Raw genomic sequence first — 21,876 nt, forward strand, 5'->3', positions numbered from 1 at the left:
GAAGTCTTGAATGATTTTATTATTTATGCTACCTATTCCTTGTTTGGTCTAATGAAGTTTATTTGAAATGTGTGCTATTGTGCCCCTGTACTCTTTATACAGGTTATTTGACCAGCCGTGGAAGGATCATTCATCTGAATTGACTAATTTGGAGAGGATTGATGAGCTTCATGCCTGCCAAAAATTATTGGTGATGATCTTAAATGTGCTTTGGAGGAAGTCTTCAGATTTTCAGGCTTTATAGCTTCAAGCGGTGGAGAATTCTGGTCTATTTAAATGGGAAAGAAGTATTATAGAGACTGAATGATATCTCGGACTTACTCAATTCCTCTTTGCATTCTATGTTTTTATATGATGCAGCTATGGTGGGAAACCATTAGACCACTGCTCCAACTAAAGTAAAGATAGAAACAACCACCTCAAGTCTAGTAAAGTTGAATGCTATGGACCCATGAACTGTCTGAGAAGACTAATAGTGTTAGAAGCAAAGCTAGGAACAGCTACAAGGAAATACAGACAGAGTCAGTCATGGCCATAAGAGTACATATGGTTGAACCAAGTGGCAGCATGGAAACTGTGGCTATCTTTTATGGAAGGTTGTGGAGTCATGGAGATTATGGTGAAGAGTGATGCAGAGCGGGTGACATGAGAACTGACCCGTGGAACCTTTGGACTTTGGTTATTTCTATTTGCTTTGGGTCCCTTCAGTAGTCTCTCCATTGCTTTTGGAAAGGCATTCTGCAGCAGGCCAATTAGCGAAACATAGCACGGCTAGTGAGGTTTGTGATGAAGCCAGGTGCCATCATTCTTTATAAAGGTATTAGGCAAGGATCCTCTCGGCTTAAATTTGAATTGCTGCAATAATGTTGCTTGAAGTGAATAAACTAGCATGAAGATGTCATGTATAATCAAATATCCGATTAGGATCCAAAATTTTGGAAAAAATATGAGTCTCAGTGGATTCCTTTTACATTTTATATTTTATATAAAATATATTTTGAATAATATATTTTTTAATAGGTCAATTATTCAGCCGATTCGATTAATATTTTTGAATGTCGATAGTCAATTGATTAAATTGATCTAACTGAATTTTTTAATTAAAAATAAATTGATCAAATAGATTGAATTGAATTGTTTAACTGAAATTAATTGATTGAACTAACTTGATCGAATTCGGTTGGTTAAGTCAATTTATTAAGTTTTGATGTACTAATACTTTCTTCTATACTAAACTCAAATTTAGGGTTTTAAACACCCCTAAGAGAAGTTTGGATAGAAATACGGGGTATTCGTAATTGATGTTATTGAGTTATTTTGAAATCAAAATAGAACAATATAATTTTGTAAAATTCGATATGAAACATTTTAGGATGATTTAATTTGCAATTTCAATTCTTTCAAAACTTTTTCAAATAAATTATCAAAATTTAATATTATACAACTTTAATAGTTATAAAATAACTTAAATATTTCAAATGAGAAAATTATTTAGTTAAATACATAGAAAATTAATACATTTATATATTATACTAGAGTTTATATTTTCAATTTATTCAAAAAAATATAAATGACTATTTTAGAGTATTTTCTTAACTCCTTAGTTTATTAGTACCTAATTTTTATCAAACACTTATTAGTCCACTTGTTATGCACACTTGTTATTAATCACAAAAACACCTAAAAAGTTAATCACAAAACACCACACTTGTTATTAAACACAAAACACCTAAAAAGTATAAAAGGTTTTTCCACTAAATAAATAACCTTTTAAGTTCCAATTTCTTCTTCACACAATTACTGTACTTTCACAATTGAGTTTCCATCATTACAATTAGTTTTTTTTTTAAATCTTAACTTGAATAAATATGATTTTTAAGACCCAAAATCAACTAACAAATCCTCTTTAAGCTCATAGCTAAGCTTTGAATTATCAAACCTGCACCAAATTATTATAAAGTCTTATCCTCCTCATGCGATTTAGAAAAAAATATTTTAACTTAAAAAATTATTCGAAAACTATTTTAACCAAATAATTTACCTCTTAAATAAATATAATTTGAAAAAGCCTATTTTAATAAAATAATAACAAACTAATTTATTAAAATAAATATAATTATTTTAACCAAATCCTTCATGCTGCTTAAACCAAAAATAATTAGATTTATTTTAAATTAAAAATAAATATTATAAACTATTTTAATAAATATGATTTTAAGCCAATTACATGTAGCCGTATTTCCTTTAATCTTGATTATCTATCCATAGCCAAAGTTGTATAATGTAAAAATTTCCAAGCCAAGGACTTCCATTTTGCACCCATTTCGCGCTTCTTCTCCTCTTCTTTTTCAGTGTTTTTTTTTTTTCTTTGCTTTTGTGTGGAATGGATTCAACGGAAAGAGGAATTCTTAGAATCACCGGCGGGTCTACCGAAGCCCAACGAGAAGAAGAAGAAGAAATAAGCAAGTTATTTTTACAGCTAAAACCCTGCTGTTTAGAGCTTCTAGAACTTTCTCAAAACCCTAAAAATCAGTCCTCCGCCATTCCTGCATTGCTCCACTTGCTTCGCTCTTCTCCGCCCAGTTCTCTCCAGCCCTTCTTCGAGTAATAAATTCCCCATTTTTGTCCCTTTACGTTTTATCAATTTCTATTTTTTTTTCTAATTTTTAGACTTTGTTTGATTTTTATTTTTACTACTTATACTTTTTTTTTCCGATTCTGGAATTAAAGACATGAAAGCAATTACTGTAGTGTAGTTGAATTTGATTTTGTATTGTTAATTTTTTTTTTTTGTAGCTATACTTTGTTTCCGTTGCTGCTTTTGCTGGATGCAGCAGTTAATTGCAGAAGCTCATCGAAGAAAATTGAAAGTAATAATACTTATATAAGAGTGAGTGATAAAGTAGCAGAAGGAGTGGTGGAATGTTTGGAAGAGCTCTGTAAGAAATGCCATTTGGGTTCTGTTGATCAGGTCCATTTCCCTTTTCAATTCTCATTAAACCTTCTCTCACTTATGTTATTTTACTTTTCTAATTTTAACTAACATAGCTCAACTTGATTGTTGCTTCTGTATTTATTTTGTTCTTTTGCTTTTTGTTTCGAAAGGAAGAAATAAGCTTATGTCTTTGAACTTGTAGTCACCGGATAATAGTAGCAACTAAACCATGAGTTAAGAAAAAGTTATCCATTTATCAAAGAAAACATCTTAAATATATCCATGTAATCACTTAAAAGAATCTTAAAGTGAGAAGCAAAATGAGTGGGAAAACAAAAATGAGAAAAACCCTGTAAGGGAAGGTTCTCAATGGTGGAAAAAATGGGCTAAAGAAGTTTGATAGGGTACTTTGCCAATTCATCAAACACCTTGAATGGTAAAGAAATAAGGAAAAATAATGCAAGTGTCACATAAATTCAAACAGATTTTTCCATATAAAAGTAAAATCATGCATTTTGTTGTCCATAAAAAGATATATGTTTTTTAAGCCATTTGCAAAAACCATGTAGCAAAATAACAATCAAACAGATGTTTAGTAATATAATGTGGTATGAGATCTTTCAAAACAAAAAAAATTAATGTGGTATGAGATTTATTCTTAAGAATGATATAAAAAAAAGATTAGCAGCACTTCTGCCTCGCCAGCTCGGAAATTTATTTGTCTATTATTTTTGTTTAGTTTTAACTCTTTAAGTGCTTAGTGAAAGCCCTAAATGTCTGGCGTGAATGTGGTCTCCTATGGTGAGGTCTATTTTAAAATTCAGTTTTTTCTAATTTCCATGAGAAAATTGATGCTAGCCTTTTGTTTTATGGTTTTATTCTATTTTAGTATTTCCTATTAGCATATATATTAGACTGGTCATGTTACTATTACCTGAACATTCTTTTAAGCTGAATGAAGTGTGTTGCTGTGTTGTCACAGATGGTCGTGATTCTGAAAAAATTGACTTATGCTGCTTTGCTTTCTCCATCTGAGGCTTCAGAAGAGTTCCGTGAAGGAGTGATCAAGTGTTTCAGAGCTCTGCTTCTGAGTTTACATCCCTGTTCTAGTCAGTCCTGCTTGTGCAAACAAAGTCTTGATTTACCCATGCTCTTAGAAACTAGAGACATGCAGACTCCAACTGGAACTTTGAAGCATGGCTTGGAACAAGGAGAATGCTTACTTGCATTTTTGCAGTCAGAAGCAGCTTCGCCTGCTGTAGGACACTGGCTATCGCTTCTGCTCAAAGTATGTCGATTCTCTTTTATTTATACTTATCCTGGAGTAAATTTAACTTTTATGTTTGGGCTAACCCATTTTGTTTAATTGTTTCTATGAAATTGATGATTGGTCTTGTGCTAAGGCTGCAGACACTGAGGCTACACGAGGACATCGGGGCAGTGCAAATCTGCGAATTGAAGCTTTTTTGACCCTACGTGTTCTTGTTGCTAAGGTAATTGCAACATTCATTAGACCCTGAACAAGGGGCTTCTAAATAATTAATTATTTGTTTCCTTTTTCCTTTTATGTAAGTACTCAATTGTGCCTTTCATTTGACCTAAGTGCCTACCATCAACAGCCCTAGATATGTTTCAGTTAAACTTTTATATGAAAGGAATTGCATCTTGCTATTTCTTGTGATTTGAGTTTTTTTTTTTTTTTTGTTGCTTTAGCTATGTAAATTCCATTATCTTTGAGAAACACTCTTTGCATTTACATGAATACAGTATGCTTACTAACATATATTCTTAATGATTCCATTTGAGAGAGGATTTTAATTCTTAGTAGAATTTACTGGTTTGATAATGAAATTTGATTGTGGCCTGACTTTCTACTCATGAAATACAAACAAATTAACCTTCATATGAACTGAATAATGTCTTTCCATGACATTTTATGCTGTTTGCTTCTGTCATTTTTGCAGTGTAAATTCCATAATCTTTTAGGAATACTCTTTCTCTATGCATATGCAATGTTCATATGTATCCGAGTATGCATACCACCATATATTCCTTATGTTTCTAATGGTGAGAGGATTTTAGTTCTTTGTAGAAATTATTAGGTTGGAAAATGAATATTGAGGTTTGCACCATTTATCACTTGAGAAATGAGAATCAGGGCTGTTCTAGTGGGAAAAAAATATGGCATTGCAAATGTGTAAGCTCATCTATTTAAGTAGAGAAGTTCCTTCTTGCTTTTTATTGCAATAGTGCTTCATCACACATGAAAAATTGGATTAATTCTGTTGGCATTTCGTTTTTTTCAGGTTGGTACTGCTGATGCATTGGCTTTCTTCTTACCTGGTGTCATTAGCCAGTTTTCCAAAGTATTACACATCTCAAAAACAATAATAAGTGGGGCTGCTGGAAGTGTAGAAGCTATTGACCAAGCAATTAGGGGCTTGGCTGAGTACCTTATGATAGTCCTCCAAGATGATGCCAATTTATCTGGCCTTGATATGTACATAGATACTTCTGTTGGCCATAACTCAAGGAACTGCAAATCTACAACTTCATTCTTGGAGGAGCTCCGTCAATTGCCATTGAAAGCGCAGAGCAAAACTTTGGTGGAAAATATAAATGGCGAAGCAGTCAATATTGTTAGTCTGAAGACTGAATCTGGAGAAAAAGGTAGCCCTGATCTTGGCAAGGGAATGGGATCTTTGCATGTGGATCGTACAAAAGAGTGGATTGAGAAAACATCTGAGCATGTGAACAAACTATTATGTGCAATATTTCCCTATGTATGGATCTACATTTGATTCATTGTTTGTATAAAGAATTTTATGTTCAAGATTTTGTTCTCCACCTTTGTTTTGATGTACTGTTTTTACATGTACCAGATATGTGTACATCAAGCAAAAAAGGTGAGACACGGGCTTCTTGCTTCCATTCAAGGGCTGCTATTGAAGTGCAATTTCACGCTAGAAAAGAGCAAAGTGATGTTTTTGGTAGGTTGAATTCTATGAATTTCATTCATCTGGGCTGTGAAGACTCAGCTTTGTTTAGTTAATTGGTATGTGATGCCTTGGTGTGCACAAGATATGGACTTTTTGGGTTGCAATTCATAGAGTTTGAGATTTATTGTGTTTCTTTTGTTTGTTGGAATTTTGGAAAAATGCAAAAGCAATTTCCTATGTAAAGTGAAAAAAGGGGAGAAATTGACATGTCGAAATATTGCCGCAAACTTTGTTTGCAAATAACTCTTGCCTATTTGTGACTTCTACTTCAATAGTTTTAAATTGTATTTTTAGTAATCTTATATACCCTTTGATATGAACCAAATGCTTAGTTGTTAAATGTAAAAATCCTTTGCCTTGCTCTGTAAGTTACCTGATCTGCAGGATTTTTTTTTTATGTTAATAACTCAATGTCTATTATGCATATGTTTTCTAGTATATGGTGAAGCTACTCTCATCATATGGGGGAAAACATTTTTTAAGAGGTTTAACTAAATAAGGAGGGAAAGAAGGAGAACATAGAGAAATAAAAAATTAGAGGAAAGGGAGAGAGAAACTAGCAAGAAATAGAGGAAATAAAGGGAAGAGATAGAAGAACTAAGAGTAAGAAATTCGATTGCACAATGCCAAATATAACTCTAATGTCCCAATACTTGGAAGATTAGGGAAACAATAAACTGTAATAGTTTTTGTGGCATTCATGGTATGGGTGGATGGCCAAAAGTAGGAAGTAACTGTTCTTTGAGTACACAGAAGCAAGTAAAGCCAAAAAAAAAAGAGAGTAGTATTAAGAAATTCGATTGCACAATGCCAAATATAACTCTAATGTCCCAGTACTTGGAAGATTAGCAAAACAATAAACAGTACTAGGTTTTGTGGCATTCAGAATATGGGTGGATGACCAAATGTGGGAAGTAACAGTTTTCTGTGTACATAGAAGCAAGTAAAGCCAAAAAAAAAAAAAAAATAGAGTAGTATTTAAAAGTTTGACCCAAATCCTAAGTTATTGGAAAAATAAATGATTTATCTACCCTTATTTTTGTGTGCGTCTGTATTTACATTTATCATTTTATTTGGTTTTCATGTAATTTTATCGAGTGAGGTGGTGTCTTTCGACTCCTGATACCAACTCAATATTGGTATTATATATTTGTACAGATAAAAGAACCTAAACAAAATTAAGTACATCTATTTTGGTTTAAAATAGCTTTTATAAGTGATAATAAATTACATTGTAAGACAGAAGAGCGGGTAATTGGCAATGTGATTTAGCTCACGGTTGTGACTGTACTTGTTGGGTGGTATATCACATGATCAATGAGAAAAGTTCCCCCCTCCCCCCCCCCCCAAAAAAAAAAAAAAATATTAAAAAGAAGAAAGGATTTGTAACCACAGTGGGTGGACATTTTTATGATGGTAGGTGATAATTATTTTCGTGGAAGAATGAGGTAGTACCCTCTTTAGTTTGTCATGCATGGCATTTCTTCTGAGATATTTAACCTCAGTGGGAGGAGATTTACATGATTGTGAAGTTGATATTTCACTTGGACTTTCATGAATGTTTTATCCAAAAGATGCACTCATTGATTTGAAATGGTTTAAAGTCATCTTCCAAGTTCTTGGTTATAATTTGAGTCTGATCATGTGTTGTTCTTTTCCAAAATTTTAAGGATTGCTTTAATCACCCCATGTTAATGCTTTTGATGGTGTGGATTTGCCAAGTTGTTCTTCTTTCTCATGTAATTGATTCGATTGATGTGAAATTTTGTCTGAATGGTAGCGTTTTAGCTACTTTTTTTTTAATATATTTTCTATCTGATACTCATGCAGGAGTGCTTATTTGTTTTGGTTGTTGATGAGTCTGAAGAGTTTTCAGCTGCTGCCCAGGAGTTTATGGAATATTTGTTCTCAGCCTCTGGGAAACATCGCATAGAACATGATGTTGCTGTGATTTTTAGCAGGTTTGTTACTTGTGACATAACATTGAGCAGTAAGCGGCAAGGTGCATTTCTCCTTTTAGAATGAATTTTCTTCTAAGTTCCTTTCTAAAACAGGCTTATTGAAAAACTACCAACGATGGTGCTTGGGAGTGATGAGTTACTTGCGGTTTCACACGCTCAGCAATTGCTTACAGTGATATATTATTCTGGTCCTCAGTTTCTGTTGGATCACCTGCAATCTCCTGTATGTATTTTTTCCATCATTATTTTGTACATATATGGTGGTCTGTGTGTTATTTGTAGCCAGTGATTTATCAAATAGAGATCCCAAGATGTACTATTTTAATTGAATATCTGGTTGTTTGGGGTAATGGTGTATAACACCTAAACTTCTGTATCTCCTAATGTGAACTTGAATAAATATCCAGTGCATTTGTAAAATGCCAAAAAGGTTACAGTTCAAAGACATGTTTATATCACACAAACATATTTCCTTGCAAAGACAAACTTCAAAATCTCATGGTTATTTGACCCATCTTTCTAAAGTATAGTTAATTATTCCTTAAGCACTTTCTAATCATTAATTACTGTTTGAAGAGCTATCTAATATTTTCATTTCCTAATTCACACTTTACTCTTAAAGCCATGATTGTTAAAGCTGGATGGAAGTGTCTAATACCTAACAGCTTAGACGATAGGTTTCAGCTGAACTAATCTTATACATCCCAATGATCCCCCTAGTTACAAGCCTGTTTAGGCTCGATAAGTGGTCAAAGCATGGATCCTCCACTTACTGTGTGCTAATATTAGTTTTACGTTTTAACATAAGAAGAGGTGGTAGGATTCAATAGTTGGACATGAAGGAGATTGAATGCTAAATTGTTTAGTTCTCAATCATAAATGATATCTTGGTGGTAGCTGACTGCAGTACATGATTAATGGCAAAAATTTGTCTCCACATATGCTTAGCGTCCTTCAGGAGTTTTTGTTACTAGTAGATGAAAGGTCTGAAGGTGTAATGATATAATTGAATAGCTGTCAATTGGGAGGTTAAAGAGTGGAATTATGATTACCTTGCCACTTTTATGGTCGCAGCCATCTTTAAAGAGCTCATTATCATTTAATACCATTTGTCCACTTCAAGCCTTCAGCTATCATACCCTTTGTGGAAGTGGCCCTAAAGTATACGTAGACAAATTTTCTGGTAAATTGAAGGAATGTTGTTCATTATACATCCATTATTTCAGCAAAATAATATGATTGTGATAACCATCTGCTATATATTGGGAAGTGAACTGTTTCTTTCAGTTTTCTTGTTATTAATAGTACTACTCTCAGTTGAAGTTGCTTGGCATATTTTATTGCTGACTGTCAAAATGTTAATAATAATCTTCTGTATTGATAGGTTACAGCTGCCAGATTCTTGGATGTTTTTGCCCTCTGTTTGAGTCAGAATTCAGCTTTTACTGGTTCTCTGAACAAGCTTGTTTCAACAAGGCCGTCTTCAATAGGATACCTTCCCTCTGTTGCTGAGTTGAGAGGCTTGCATGTTGTGGGTGATTGTCAGGTCTTGCACAATGCTGCTTCATCTAATAGTTCAAAGCTAATGGATATTCATGAAATTGGAAAACAACACACAGCAGAAGACAAATATTTTGAGCTTCCACGCATGCCCCCTTGGTTTGTTTATGTTGGTGGTCAGAAGCTATACCAGGCTCTTGCTGGGATTCTTAGACTTGTAGGTTTATCGTTAATGGCAGGTCATTTCAAATCTTGGAATTCCTACTCTTTTATCAAACTTATGCTGTATATGCTTTTTACTTAGCATCTTTTGATTGTTTGTTGCTAGACTACAAAAATGAAGGTCATTTATCGGTTATTGCTGATATTCCCCTGGGCTACTTGCGTAAATTGGTTTCGGAAGTTCGAAGGAAGGAATACAATAAAGAAAGCTGGCAGTCTTGGTACGATCGAACTGGTTCAGGGCAGTTACTGCGCCAGGCCAGTACTGCTGTATGTATTCTGAATGAGATGATATTTGGTCTATCGGATCAGGCACTTGATGTTTTTAGAAGAATATTTCAGAAATCGAGGATAAAAAGGGTAGAATCTGATGAAGCATCTGCTGGTGGTCAGACTCACAAACTTAAAGCCACTTTGTTTGATGAATCTGTTTGGGAAATTGCACCACAAAAGGGAGCTAGGACTCACTTCATTGATTGTATTGGGAAAATCTTACATGAATATCTGTGTTCTGAAGTTTGGGATCTTCCAGTAGATCATCAAACTTCACTAATGCAGTCTGATGCTGAAGTTAAAGATATTACCTTGTATTTCTTCCGTGACATTGCTATGTTGCACCAGGAAATTACATAACATTATCCTTTTAAGTCACTTATGTAAGGTTTGAGATCTCATTATTTTTCACTGTGTATTTTATTGATCTTATTTCATTTTTTTAAACAGGTTATTATTGATGGAATAGGCATCTTTGCGTTGTCCCTTGGAAGTGATTTTGCTTCCAGTGGATTCCTTCATTCATCCCTCTATCTCTTGCTCGAGAATCTTATATGTTCAAACTTTGAAGTTAGAACTGGTTCTGATGCTGTTTTACATCTTCTTTCCACTACGTCTGGCCATGCAACGGTATGCTTGTACAGCATATTATTGTCTATAATTATCTGTAGATTATGTAATTGATTCAATAGTACATGACTAAGATTTTTGTAGGTTGCGCAATTGGTTTTGGCAAATGCAGATTATATAGTCGACTCTATATGCCGCCAATTACGGCATTTGGATCTGAACCCTCATGTGCCAAATGTGCTTGCTGCTATGCTTTCCTACATTGGAGTGGGTTATAAAATTTTGCCTCTGTTGGAGGAACCGGTACAACTGACTGCATTAGCTGCTATTCATTGTGTTTAACATGATAAACTGTCTAATATTTGAAGATTGTCTGTTGGTTTACCATCTGCAAAAGGTGCAAAAGTTTAATCTGTTCTACAATGAGATCTCTTGTTGGTTATGGGCCCTTTAACCCCCTCAATAATTTGAACTATTTTCACTTTATAAGAGTGAGATGTGGTGATGTTTTCCTCACTTGTGGTTTATGGAAAATGTCAGACATTATGCACCAGAAAAATGACAATGTGAGACATCAAAAAGTAGTATTTTTCCAAAAGAGATGTTCAAGTGAGGAAGAATACGTATTTGAATGAGTAACATGTCAAAATGCAAAGATGCAGCAGAATGACCATATCCTTTCTGTTTTGAGTCTCTCGAGATAAGGAGGTGAAAAACTGTATTTAAACGGGGTTATAAAATGAATCCTGTATGTGATATTCTGTTTCCTACAATTTATTTCTAGAAATATCGAAGGTGCGTTTTTCATTAAATTATTTGCATGAAGTAGGTTTTTCTGCTACTTATAGAAATACTGGTTTAATGTTGATTATTATGTGTATTCTTAGGCCTTGTTAAATTTTATGACTATATTTTCTTTCAGATCTTTTTAAATTATTTAACCAGGGATGTGGTTAAGTCCTTTCTGTTTTGGATCTCACTAGAATAATGGGGGAGGGCGGGGTGTTCAAAAACTGTACCGGGGCCTGAAAAAGAATCCTGTATCTAATATTTTATTTCCTGCATTTTATTTCAATAAATTTTCAATGTGCACTTTTTGTTAAATTGTTTACATTATAGCAGGTATCCCTGCTTTACTGAAACACCGGTTTAATGTTGATTATATGCAGGATATTCATTTGATTCATTTTGCATACTGTATTTGCCTTCAGATCTTTGAACTTATTGCCTTGTAACTGGTCTGCTTGTGTACATTTGTACAGATGCGGTCTGTTTCGCAGGAACTTGAAATTCTTGGCAGGCATAAACACCCAGATTTAACTGTTCCCTTTTTAAAGGTCATAAATTTTATCTTTGCTGAGTCAGTAATTCCTCAATTCTTTTGTCAGTTCGTTTATGGTTCCTATTCTTTTCCATTTTGTTTCTTTGATGAACTGTGCTATATTTTCAACAATTACCAATAATGAGTAATGAATACTTAGTTTTCTTTATTTCCTATGGATTTCAATTATGATCATCACATAAATTTGCTCTCGGCTGGACCAAAGGGCATCTTCAAAGTTAGATGGTAGGAGCAGCAATCATATTTCGGTATTTTTGTTTGATGAGAAAATGAAGGAGAAGAAAAGGACATAGATGCTTAGGAAGAAAACTACAAAATAATATAAGTTATGATCAAACATTAAGGAGCATGATTGCTAATTTTATTTACCTACTGGAGAATAGTTCTCTCTTTCTTTCTCGCACGAGAATGCATGTACACTCACTCACCTAGTGCATTATAAGGAGCCAGAATATTCAGGCTTGCTAAAATGGCAATTCAAGAATCAAATAATGATGATTTTGAAGTTAAGAGGGGGATAAAAGTGATCCAGGCTTTGACTTGTGGACTGAGTTTTGCTTCACAACATTGATGCTTGTTGTTGAGCCTGTTAACTTCTAGATAACCAAAAGCAAGATGGCTGAGCTTTATAGCAAATTTTGTGGTCAAAATAGGTTAATATGGTGAATAGTACAACTGAACTGTGGTTGGTGTTGGAATAAACTTACTGATAAACTCAACTCAGCTAATCCTTGATCCCATATTATTTATCCAATTTCTACATTCTGCTTGATTAAGGGTTATATCATTTTAATGTTTTAGCTAACCAAATCCTTTTTAATGGATTCACTCCAGTTAATTTTTGGTTTACCTCTAGCTCTTCTTTTTCCTATTTGGATCAAGTCAATCTTATGTTTGGTGAGTATCTAGGTCTGTGTTGCATGGTATTGAACCTTCTAAGTTGTCCTTAATCTTTGTCCTCAATTAGTACCATCTCTATCATTTTATGGATATCTTCTTTTTATAGCCTATCTTTTCTTATATGGCCCATTTGAATATCCTTATCTCAGGGATACTTGATTTTATGGAAGTGATATCTTTTAGACACCCAAAATACAAGATCATAATATCTGGTTTTATGGCCTATGGCTATTTTATAGCAATTTGCCTTCAACATTGCTTCTTATGGTCACAAAATTTTGCCGTAGTACTTCTCCACTTCATCTAACCTTCTCTAATTTTATGGCTAACATCCTTTTAAAACTACTGTTTTGAATCATTGAACCTAGATAGCAAAATTAATTCACTCCTAGGAACTTCCAGTTTACCATTTTAATTCTATCATCCTCTCTAATTCTACATTTAAAACTGGCATTCAGTGTGTCCAGTTTTGTTTCTATTTAATCTCAAACCTTTGAAATATAGAATTTTTTTTAATATCTTTCACCTAAGATTTGATGTTGATGATTCTACTCTGCATATTTGAGATGTGGCTCTGAATTTTCTATTTGCTATTTTTATACAATTTGAATTAAGTAAAAGGAAAAATGTGCCTTTTTTTAGTAATTTATTTTTCTCTTCATAATGTGGTTACATAAGTCATAGGAGGTAAACAAAAGGAATCAAGATTTGAATCTAAAGGAGATTTTCTTTAAACAACAAAACAGATGCATCTTTTTCTTGGCCTGGTTTAAGCATTCTGCTTAGTTAAGCTGACTTTTCTTACTCAGTATAGCTTAAACTGCCTTTGTTCTTGATGCTGTATTCATCTTCTTTTAGTTCTTTTGCTTTTTTAATGGTTTGTTATTTTTAATTTTATTTTATGGAGATTTTTAGGTATTGGAGAAGAAAGTTCAAATTTAGATGCGACTTTCAGTGTTAATTATTGTATGTGACCTGTCAGTTAATATTTGATTCTTTGAGCTAAACCTTATGTCATGAGTAGGCTTGCTCAGTTTGAACTTTTAGGCAGTTGTAATGTCTAACCTAGTTCCTATTGTTGTCTTGAACATCATGCTTGCTACTCTCTCTTTTCTTCTCAAATGCACATCTGGGGTGTATTTTACCCTTTCCATGTTTGCCATTGTAGCTATCATCAAGTTGACTTTGTTGATGATTCTGCTTTCTTTAGGCTGTATCTGAAATTGTGAAGGCATCTAAGCGTGAGGCTTTTCCCCTACCCTCTCAAGCATACCGTGATCTGATGCATGTCAAGTCCAAAATATCGGAGAGGGAAAAGAAAGTTCGACCAGAATTCAGACAAGGTTCAATGTCTGGTTTCACTGATGAGATTGATGGGTCTCTATTGGAATCAGGTGATTGCTTTCTTTTTTTTGTTTTTTAATTAAACTGATCTGAAATGTTATAATCTTTGAAGAGAGGTATCTGCTTTTTTTAGATGTTCACTATTGATCATCTTCTCGTTAGTCCAACTAGCCCATGCCCACTCATCTCTCTATCTCTCTCTCTCTCGCTGGGACTTCTCCCCTTACATGAGTCATGTATCAGCAATTTGCTCACTTTAATTAAATATGGATGTTCTCTTGACTGATTACTTCCACATTTTAGCTATTTTTTAGGAAGCAAAAAATATGTACAAAAAAGAGACAATCAAATGGAGCTAAAATAGCATAAAGATATCAGTTGTCAATTAGGGCTCATGGTAAGCAGGTTTGATTAAATTTGCCAATTGGCTTGCTTCAACTATGATTAGGATTTGGTAAAATTATGGTTAAAAGTACAAGATTTATACAGATCAAATACTCAATTTTAATTATCAGAAGCTTATCCAGACATATATGTGAGTACATCTAGGAAGGACTAGGGCCCTAAATGGAGAACTACCTGACACATAAGGGAAACAAGAAACATTGATCCTGTTGTTTGCATTAGGGCTCAATTGGGTTAATGATAGCAAGGCTTCTTAGGATTGGTACTCTCCTGACCCTGCATTACATGTCAAAAACTGGTTGCCCTGATTCAGCCAGTGTTTTCGCCGTTCGCTCCTATGTGGTCCTAGGCATTATGCCCTTTCACTGTTTATCTAATTTTCTTTTCTCCTGTACCAAGTGTATGTAATTGTTGTGGAAAACCAATTTCTTTGCAACATCAATCATCCTCCTTTGTCCTTTTTTTTTTCATTATATTTTTAATATTTAGTTGAAGTTTTAATAGCTTGAATCTATCTTAATATTTGGATGGAGAGCAGAAACATTTGGTGCTAATTTAAATGATTGTATCATGATTGTAGAGCAACGGGAGAATATTTTGTTCAAGTTGAATGACTCCAAAAGATATAGACAAACTGTTGGATCTATTGCTGGTTCGTGTTTAACAGCTGCAGCTCCCCTGCTGGCTTCTATGAGTCAAGCAGTGTGCTTGGTGGCGCTGGACATAGTTGAGGTATTTTATTGTACAACTTGTTATTTTACGTAGGGCAATTGACTTAGATTTAAACTGTCAAAGGACTGATAGTTGAACCTTGAAAAATTTTATGCATGTCAGGTGCTACATGTCACCTTTGAAAGTTCATTTAACTGTTGTTAATAATAGTATGTGATATGAAAAATGCCTTTTCATTCCTATCCTTACAGTTCAATTCCTTTTTTGGTGAAAAAGAGAGAAAAAAAGAAAGGGGAGGGGGGGGGGGGGGGGGGGGGGGTTGAGAGTGGTTGAATAGTTAGAAATTCATGAATAACCTAATTATGAATAACGAGAAATTATGGGCCTCAGAGAATTGCTGTTGGCCATAGAATATTGGTGAAAAATATTAGCATAATCTAAACTCCTAAAATTTATAGGAAGCAGATTATCATTGGAACAGAGTGATCCCTCACAGTCCATATCACTAAATGCTTGACAGAATTTAACAATTAACCATTATTTCTATGAAAAGGAGAAGACACCAAGTTGTGGATACATCAAAATCTTTACTCTGTATTTTAATAAACTTCTTATATGTAGGATGGTGTAACAACATTAGCGAAAGTGGAAGAAGCCTACAGGCATGAGAAAGAGACTAAAGAGGCAATCGAAGAACTGCTTGAGTCATGTTCATTGTATCAGCTGAAAGATACTATGAGTGCTGCTGATGACAGTACTGTTGAGAACAGGTTGCTTCCGGCAATGAATAAAATATGGCCTCTCCTGGTTGTTTGTGTTCAACAAAGAAACACGGTGGTGAGTATTAATTCTTTATACCCTGCCAAGTCACCTCAAAGTAGCATGGTTATTAGTTTAGGTTCATCTTCCTGTTTGGTTTTATCTGCTTATTGTATTGTGAGTACCATCCAACACCTATGAGGATGACTATGTGCTCATATACGGCTTGAATTTAAGTGGAATAAAATTTCCATATACGGGCCATCACTAATGACAATGAGTTCAAACTCTTCTTGTAGTAGCAATTCCGTACTAGTTATGTGTACTTAGTAGGTTCTTGTAACATGACTCATTGAGATTTTGTTTGCATCATATTAAATTATGACTTTGGTTCCTTCCACAGGTTGTCAGGAGATGTTTAAGTGCTGTAAGCACTGTCGTGCAAATTTGTGGAGGAGATTTCTTTTCTCGTCGCTTCCACACTGATGGGGCCCACTTCTGGAAACTTTTAAGCACATCCCCTTTCCAAAAGAAGCCAAATTTGAAAGAACGAACCCCATTACGACTCCCTTACAGGAGTGGAAGCGTTTCTTCAGAGGACTCCGTAGCAGAAACTTCAAACTTAAAAGTACAGGTCGCACTGCTAAATATGATTGCTGATTTGTCCCAAAACAAAGCAAGTGCTTCAGCATTGGAAGTTGTTATGAAGAAGGTCAGTGGTCTTGTTGTGGGCATAGCTTGCAGCGGAGTAATCAGGCTTCATGATGCATCAGTGAATGCAATCAAGGGACTTGCATCTATTGACCCTGATCTGATATGGCTTCTTTTAGCTGATGTTTACTATTCTTTGAAGAAGAAAGACTTGCCTTCACCACCAACCTCAGACTTCCCCGGGATCTCTCTAACTCTGCCACCACCTTCATCTTATAAAGAGTTCCTTTACGTGCAGTATGGAGGCCGGAGTTATGGTTTTGATTTAGATTTTTCCTCTGTGGAAACTGTATTTAAAAAATTGCAAACTCTGGTGTTTTCTGACCAAATTTACAGTTAAAATTTTTGTAAATGTACAGCTCTTGTATCTTGTGATTCTTCCTTCTTCCTCCTGGGAGTTAGGTCATGCTGCTCCTCAAGCATTTAAAGTTGACTTTTATCTTTTCTATATATATATATATATACACCAGTTTTGTTGGGAACAGCCTATGCTGCAACCAGTATTCCAATTCACTGGAATTGATTCGTCTGTGAAAATTTGTACATCACCGTTAGAAATGAAGATTGGCTAGGTTGGGTCTAGTCATATGTTATTTGGGTACCGCAGAGGTGGCACCAGGTTGAGTTTTTTTTTTTTTTTAATTAAAGAATTTATTTATTTATTTATTTTAAAAATATATATTTATTATTGAAATAAGCATTCAGATGTATTATACATTAATTAAATATTCGGAGATAACAATGTTCGCATGTTAACATTAAATGGAGCTTCTAAAATGGTTCAACTTCATGCTTACCTAATTATGAGCAATTCAATTTCCCATTCCCTCAAAATTCTTTTGATCTTTTTACTTAAGTTGATTGCATGCGAGTTCATCCATATTTGTATATCACAATGTTTTTCTAGTAATTGTTGTAAGTTTTTATTATTCTCCCAAAATATATGTATTTGTTATTGAAATAAATATTCTGTATTATATTTAAATATTCAAGAGTAACAATTTCGTGCTTACCTAATTATGAACAATTCAATTTCTCACTGTCTTAAGATCTTGTGTTATGTTTTACTTAAATTGCTTGCATGCATGGGAGTACATGCATATGTCTATATATACACCACAACGTGTTTCCACAAATTATCATCTGTTTGTTATTATTCCTTAAAAAGAGACAAGCACCCAAACCAAAACTACTGATCTAGAAAATGGAGTATCCACTATCCCATAGCACTAACCAAAAGAAGCAAATTCAATCCAAAGCCAAGACCAAGGAAGAGTCAGTTTCATGCTCAACATGTCTCCCTCCGAGGCCTAAAGGCAGTAACTCGAAGCAGAAACGTGTGTTCAGCAGTACAACAAAGGCAAAGCCTTGCAAAACTGATCAGCAGCCAAAGGAAGGGAATAGTGGATTAGCCTACAGCCCTTCAGGCTATGCTCTAAACTTTGATGATGATCGTTTAGACAAAGAGAATGACCCTTACTATCCCAGTTTCTTGTCTAGGTTTGCTTCTCCCCAAGGCCAACTAAAATACTAATCTGTGTTCTGTGTTCATCACATTCTTTTTTTTTTCTTTCAATAACTATTTATATGTACATGAAATTTAATTATAAAGAATAAGAATAAAAAAGAACTGTTAGATTGTGGAAACATTTTTGGATGCAGCTGATTTTTCCCTCCCTCCTCTTCATCTTTTTACTTAATACTATCTAATATACTTATAGTCATCAAAGCGTAAGACCAAAAATGTAATAATTGCCACCTTATCATCATAATCCAGCAAGAGGTTTCACTTTCAAATATCTTTAGTCCATTAACCTTGCTATTAAGGATAAAAATAAAAGAAGAGCATAATATCTAAAAAAATTTGTAAATTATTTAAGAAAATTTAAATAAATTTTTATTTTTTTATTTTGTTCAATTAAGTTCTTGTACTTATGATTAATCAAAACTTTATTTATTTTTTTATATTACGTGATATTGAAGTGATATGTTGATATGTTATAATAAATGTTAATGTAACCTGTTTATGAGATCACATGGTATTTTGACCTTTCACGTCAACATCACATCAATATCATGTGAGTATAAAATGACAAATATTAATTTAATTAATGACAGTTAATCAACCATTAATTATAAGAGTTTATTTGACTTAAAATAAAATATATGAGCTTAATTGAATGCATGTAATAAAAGAATAAGAGTTTATTTGAATTTTTATAAATAATTTAATTTTTTTTAAAGAATTACTCATAAAAGAATGATTCATCATCAATTTATTCAATATTTACAAAATATAAGTATAATTTTAACTTGGTTTTGATCTACTAAAAAAACTTTTCTTTATAAACTTTGACGTATAAACAAATACAAATAATAATGCATTCTTATATTTATGCGACTCATATATCATAATGAATTTCAGTAAGTTGTAGTAGGTTGATTTAATTTTCTCTTTTTTTTTTTAATATTTTAATATTTTATATTATTTATCGTAATTTCTATGAAATTAAAGTGTATGATAATTTGAACATTATTGATTAGTTAAAACTCTTTTTTCTTTTATTTTGTAAAGATGAACAAAAGAAAGCATAGTGTTTGAAAAAGTCATTAAATTATTTAAAAAAATTTAAATAAATTATTATTCTTCTATTACGTTCAATCAAGTTCTGGTACTTTTCTTTTAGATCAAATATATCCTGATGACTTTAAAAAGAAACAGAAATCCAATAATAGAAGAAAATGAATGAATAGAAGCTAATATTTAAAATTGTTTCAACGCCAATCCCTCCCTATTAAATTTTCCTTGTATTTCTTATAGTAATGGATATGATATGATATTTGAGAATAACTTTTAGAGGTATATGTATTTTCATTTTAGTATTTTCATTAGTTAAGGTACTCGTTAATTTGATAACCTTAAAAATTAGTGTTGAATTTTCAGTATTGAAATTTTTAAGTTTTGAATTCATGCTATAAAAATTGTTGGATTATTTTCTTGATTATATTAATTTTTAATTATTTAAATTTTCAAGATTTTTTCATTTTGGCCTTCCATTTTTAAAAAAATGATATTTTAATTATCAAAGTTTATAAATATTATTATTTAATTGTTAAAAAATAAAGACTTTCACGTGGGAGGTTTATTATTTTTTGACTATTGAGTGACCAAAACAATAACATGTATAAAATTAGTGACCAAAATATTATTTTTCAAAATTGAATAATTAAAACATAAAATCTTAAAAAAATTTAAGTGACCAAAAAAGTAATTTATTCCATTATCTTTATATCTTATAAACTAGTGTGGAATTTTTAAACTTCACTAATTGCTTTAAATTATTGATACATGTGCATTTAAGTAATTATGTCAATTTAAATATTTCCTTATTTATAATTGAGTAGACATGTGTCAATAATCCAAACCTGGCTGTAAAGTTTAAAAATTTCACTATTGGTGTATGTAAGATAATTTTCGATAATTGTTTGGCTTGTTATTGAAAAGAAAAGTTTGAATGAATTCTTTATTGAATTTTTTGTTACGCATATACATATATATAATGAAATAATATGGAAATAAGAAGGAAAGAGCATTTACTAAATGCATTAAATAGGTTTTAACTTAAATGTTTTAATATTTTTATTGAAAATATTTTATTGAGTGGTCTTCCTAAAGAATAATTAAGCATTTTGCAAATTTTAAAAAATTAATAAATAATGTTTTCAAATGGTTTCGAAAATGAACATTTAATGAGGTTTTGTTTCAATGGCAAGGAAGAGGGCTTGAAACCTTTAAATCCTAGGTTAAAGGCTCACCATTTATGAGTTTGGTTTAACTTCATGGATTTATACATGATACATTATTAGTATATAGTTACATAAGAATTGAAAAGGTCCGATTTAAGATCTCAGACTTGGAGTGCTTAATATATCCTTAATAAGTAATGGACTCAAATCTATAGGAGGATTGCTCAAGGAAGTCTTTCCCAAGAGACAATGTTGAGCCAAATTAGCAAGGAAGTGAGCATACATGTTACTTTCCCTAAATATATGATGAATATCTCTTAATCAACCTTCTTGGATTAAAGTAATACAATCTTGAGCTAGAATAACATATGGATGAGATGTCACAACATTCTCTTTTAAGAAATAAACTATCATTGCTGCATCTAGTTCAACAATCAATTGATTCAATTACAAGTTCTTAGTTAGCAATAAACCTTTTTGAATGACCTAAAGTTTTGCTATTAAGCTATTTGTAGACCTAAATGTTATCACTTCATTAATAAAAAAATTTTAAAATTGAAATCCTTAAAAATAAATATTTATTTTAGGGTAAAATACTCTCACTATTCTAAGTTTTGACCACAATTTCACGCAAGTCCATTAGTATTGAAAATAGACAATTCATTCCAAAAGAATATTTTTTACTGGATATATAAGTCCAGCCGTTGTCAACCGTTAATGTTTCTGTTAGTTCGATGACATGGTAATAATTTTTGGACAAATTTACCCTTCATTAATTTAAAAAATTATCACTATATAAATTATAATTTTTTTCTTAAATTCAAAAAAAAAAATCATGATTGGTAGTCTCCTAGGGGGAGCCGATTAGGTGTTTCCTTGGGGAGCATTGTCAAATCTAGCATTGCACGGCCAAATCAAGCACTGACAGCCTGAGGAAGGAAACGAATGGAAAAAAAGGTAATTTAGATGTTTCACGTTTAAGTATTAACGCTATTTACACGTTTAGGTGGAGTGTCCATTTTAAAAATTAATGGACTTGCGTGAAATTATAATCAAAACTTTGAGGGATCTGAGTATTTTACCCTTATTTTTAAGGATTTTTGAATTTTTATGTTTACACATATATGAAATGGAACTATATGGTTAAATGATAGGGTATAGAATCATACAACAAAAGTATATCAAATATAAATCTTAACTTTATTTAGTTCTGCTTCTATTTTTAGTTACGCAAAAAAATATGTTGTGCGTAGAATATATAATGTTACGTAAATAGTTATTACTTTCTAAACTATATTAGGTTGTCATTAAGTTGGAATACCTAAAATGATGTCGCTGCCTTGAGGAATAAGCGCTTAATAATTCTTAGTTATGGTTGTATGTAAATAAGTACTTCACCTATTTTCAGTTAAATATTCATCCACGTTTAAAAGATTTCATTTTCTCCAAATAAATGTCATTTTCTCAATATTATCTTTCATTAAAATACTAATCAACTTATAAAAAATATCTCTTTAGCTAGGTTTGAAATATATT

The 21,876-nt window shown here is 32.6% G+C and overlaps 1 protein-coding gene across 3 annotated transcripts; it reads left to right on the top strand.

Moving 5' to 3' along the window:
• Positions 1–2,273: 2,273 nt before the first annotated feature.
• On the top strand, positions 2,274–17,068 carry LOC18594747 (ARM repeat superfamily protein). 3 transcript variants are annotated; one of them, XM_088808266.1, is made up of 17 exons: positions 2,274–2,604; positions 2,797–2,971; positions 3,918–4,223; positions 4,339–4,428; positions 5,242–5,718; positions 5,818–5,925; positions 7,765–7,895; positions 7,989–8,118; positions 9,280–9,634; positions 9,724–10,235; positions 10,338–10,520; positions 10,605–10,763; positions 11,723–11,797; positions 13,913–14,096; positions 15,032–15,183; positions 15,745–15,960; positions 16,286–17,068. In XM_088808266.1, the coding sequence occupies exons 1-17, from the start codon at positions 2,384–2,386 to the stop codon at positions 16,931–16,933; spliced, it is 4,122 nt and encodes a 1,373-aa protein (XP_088664392.1). In that variant the 5' UTR covers positions 2,274–2,383; the 3' UTR covers positions 16,934–17,068. The 3 variants fall into 3 exon arrangements, with proteins under 3 accessions (XP_088664392.1, XP_088664393.1, XP_088664395.1); XM_088808267.1 differs by lacking the exon at positions 9,724–10,235 and having other exon boundaries at positions 2,275–2,604; positions 9,280–9,612; positions 10,341–10,520; XM_088808269.1 differs by lacking the exons at positions 2,274–2,604; positions 2,797–2,971 and having other exon boundaries at positions 4,012–4,223; positions 4,346–4,428.
• The last annotated feature ends 4,808 nt before the right edge of the window (positions 17,069–21,876 follow it).

This window comes from Theobroma cacao, chromosome 7 (genome assembly GCF_053813885.1).
Source record: "Theobroma cacao isolate CCN51 chromosome 7, ASM5381388v1, whole genome shotgun sequence".
Taxonomy (NCBI): domain Eukaryota; kingdom Viridiplantae; phylum Streptophyta; class Magnoliopsida; order Malvales; family Malvaceae; genus Theobroma; species Theobroma cacao.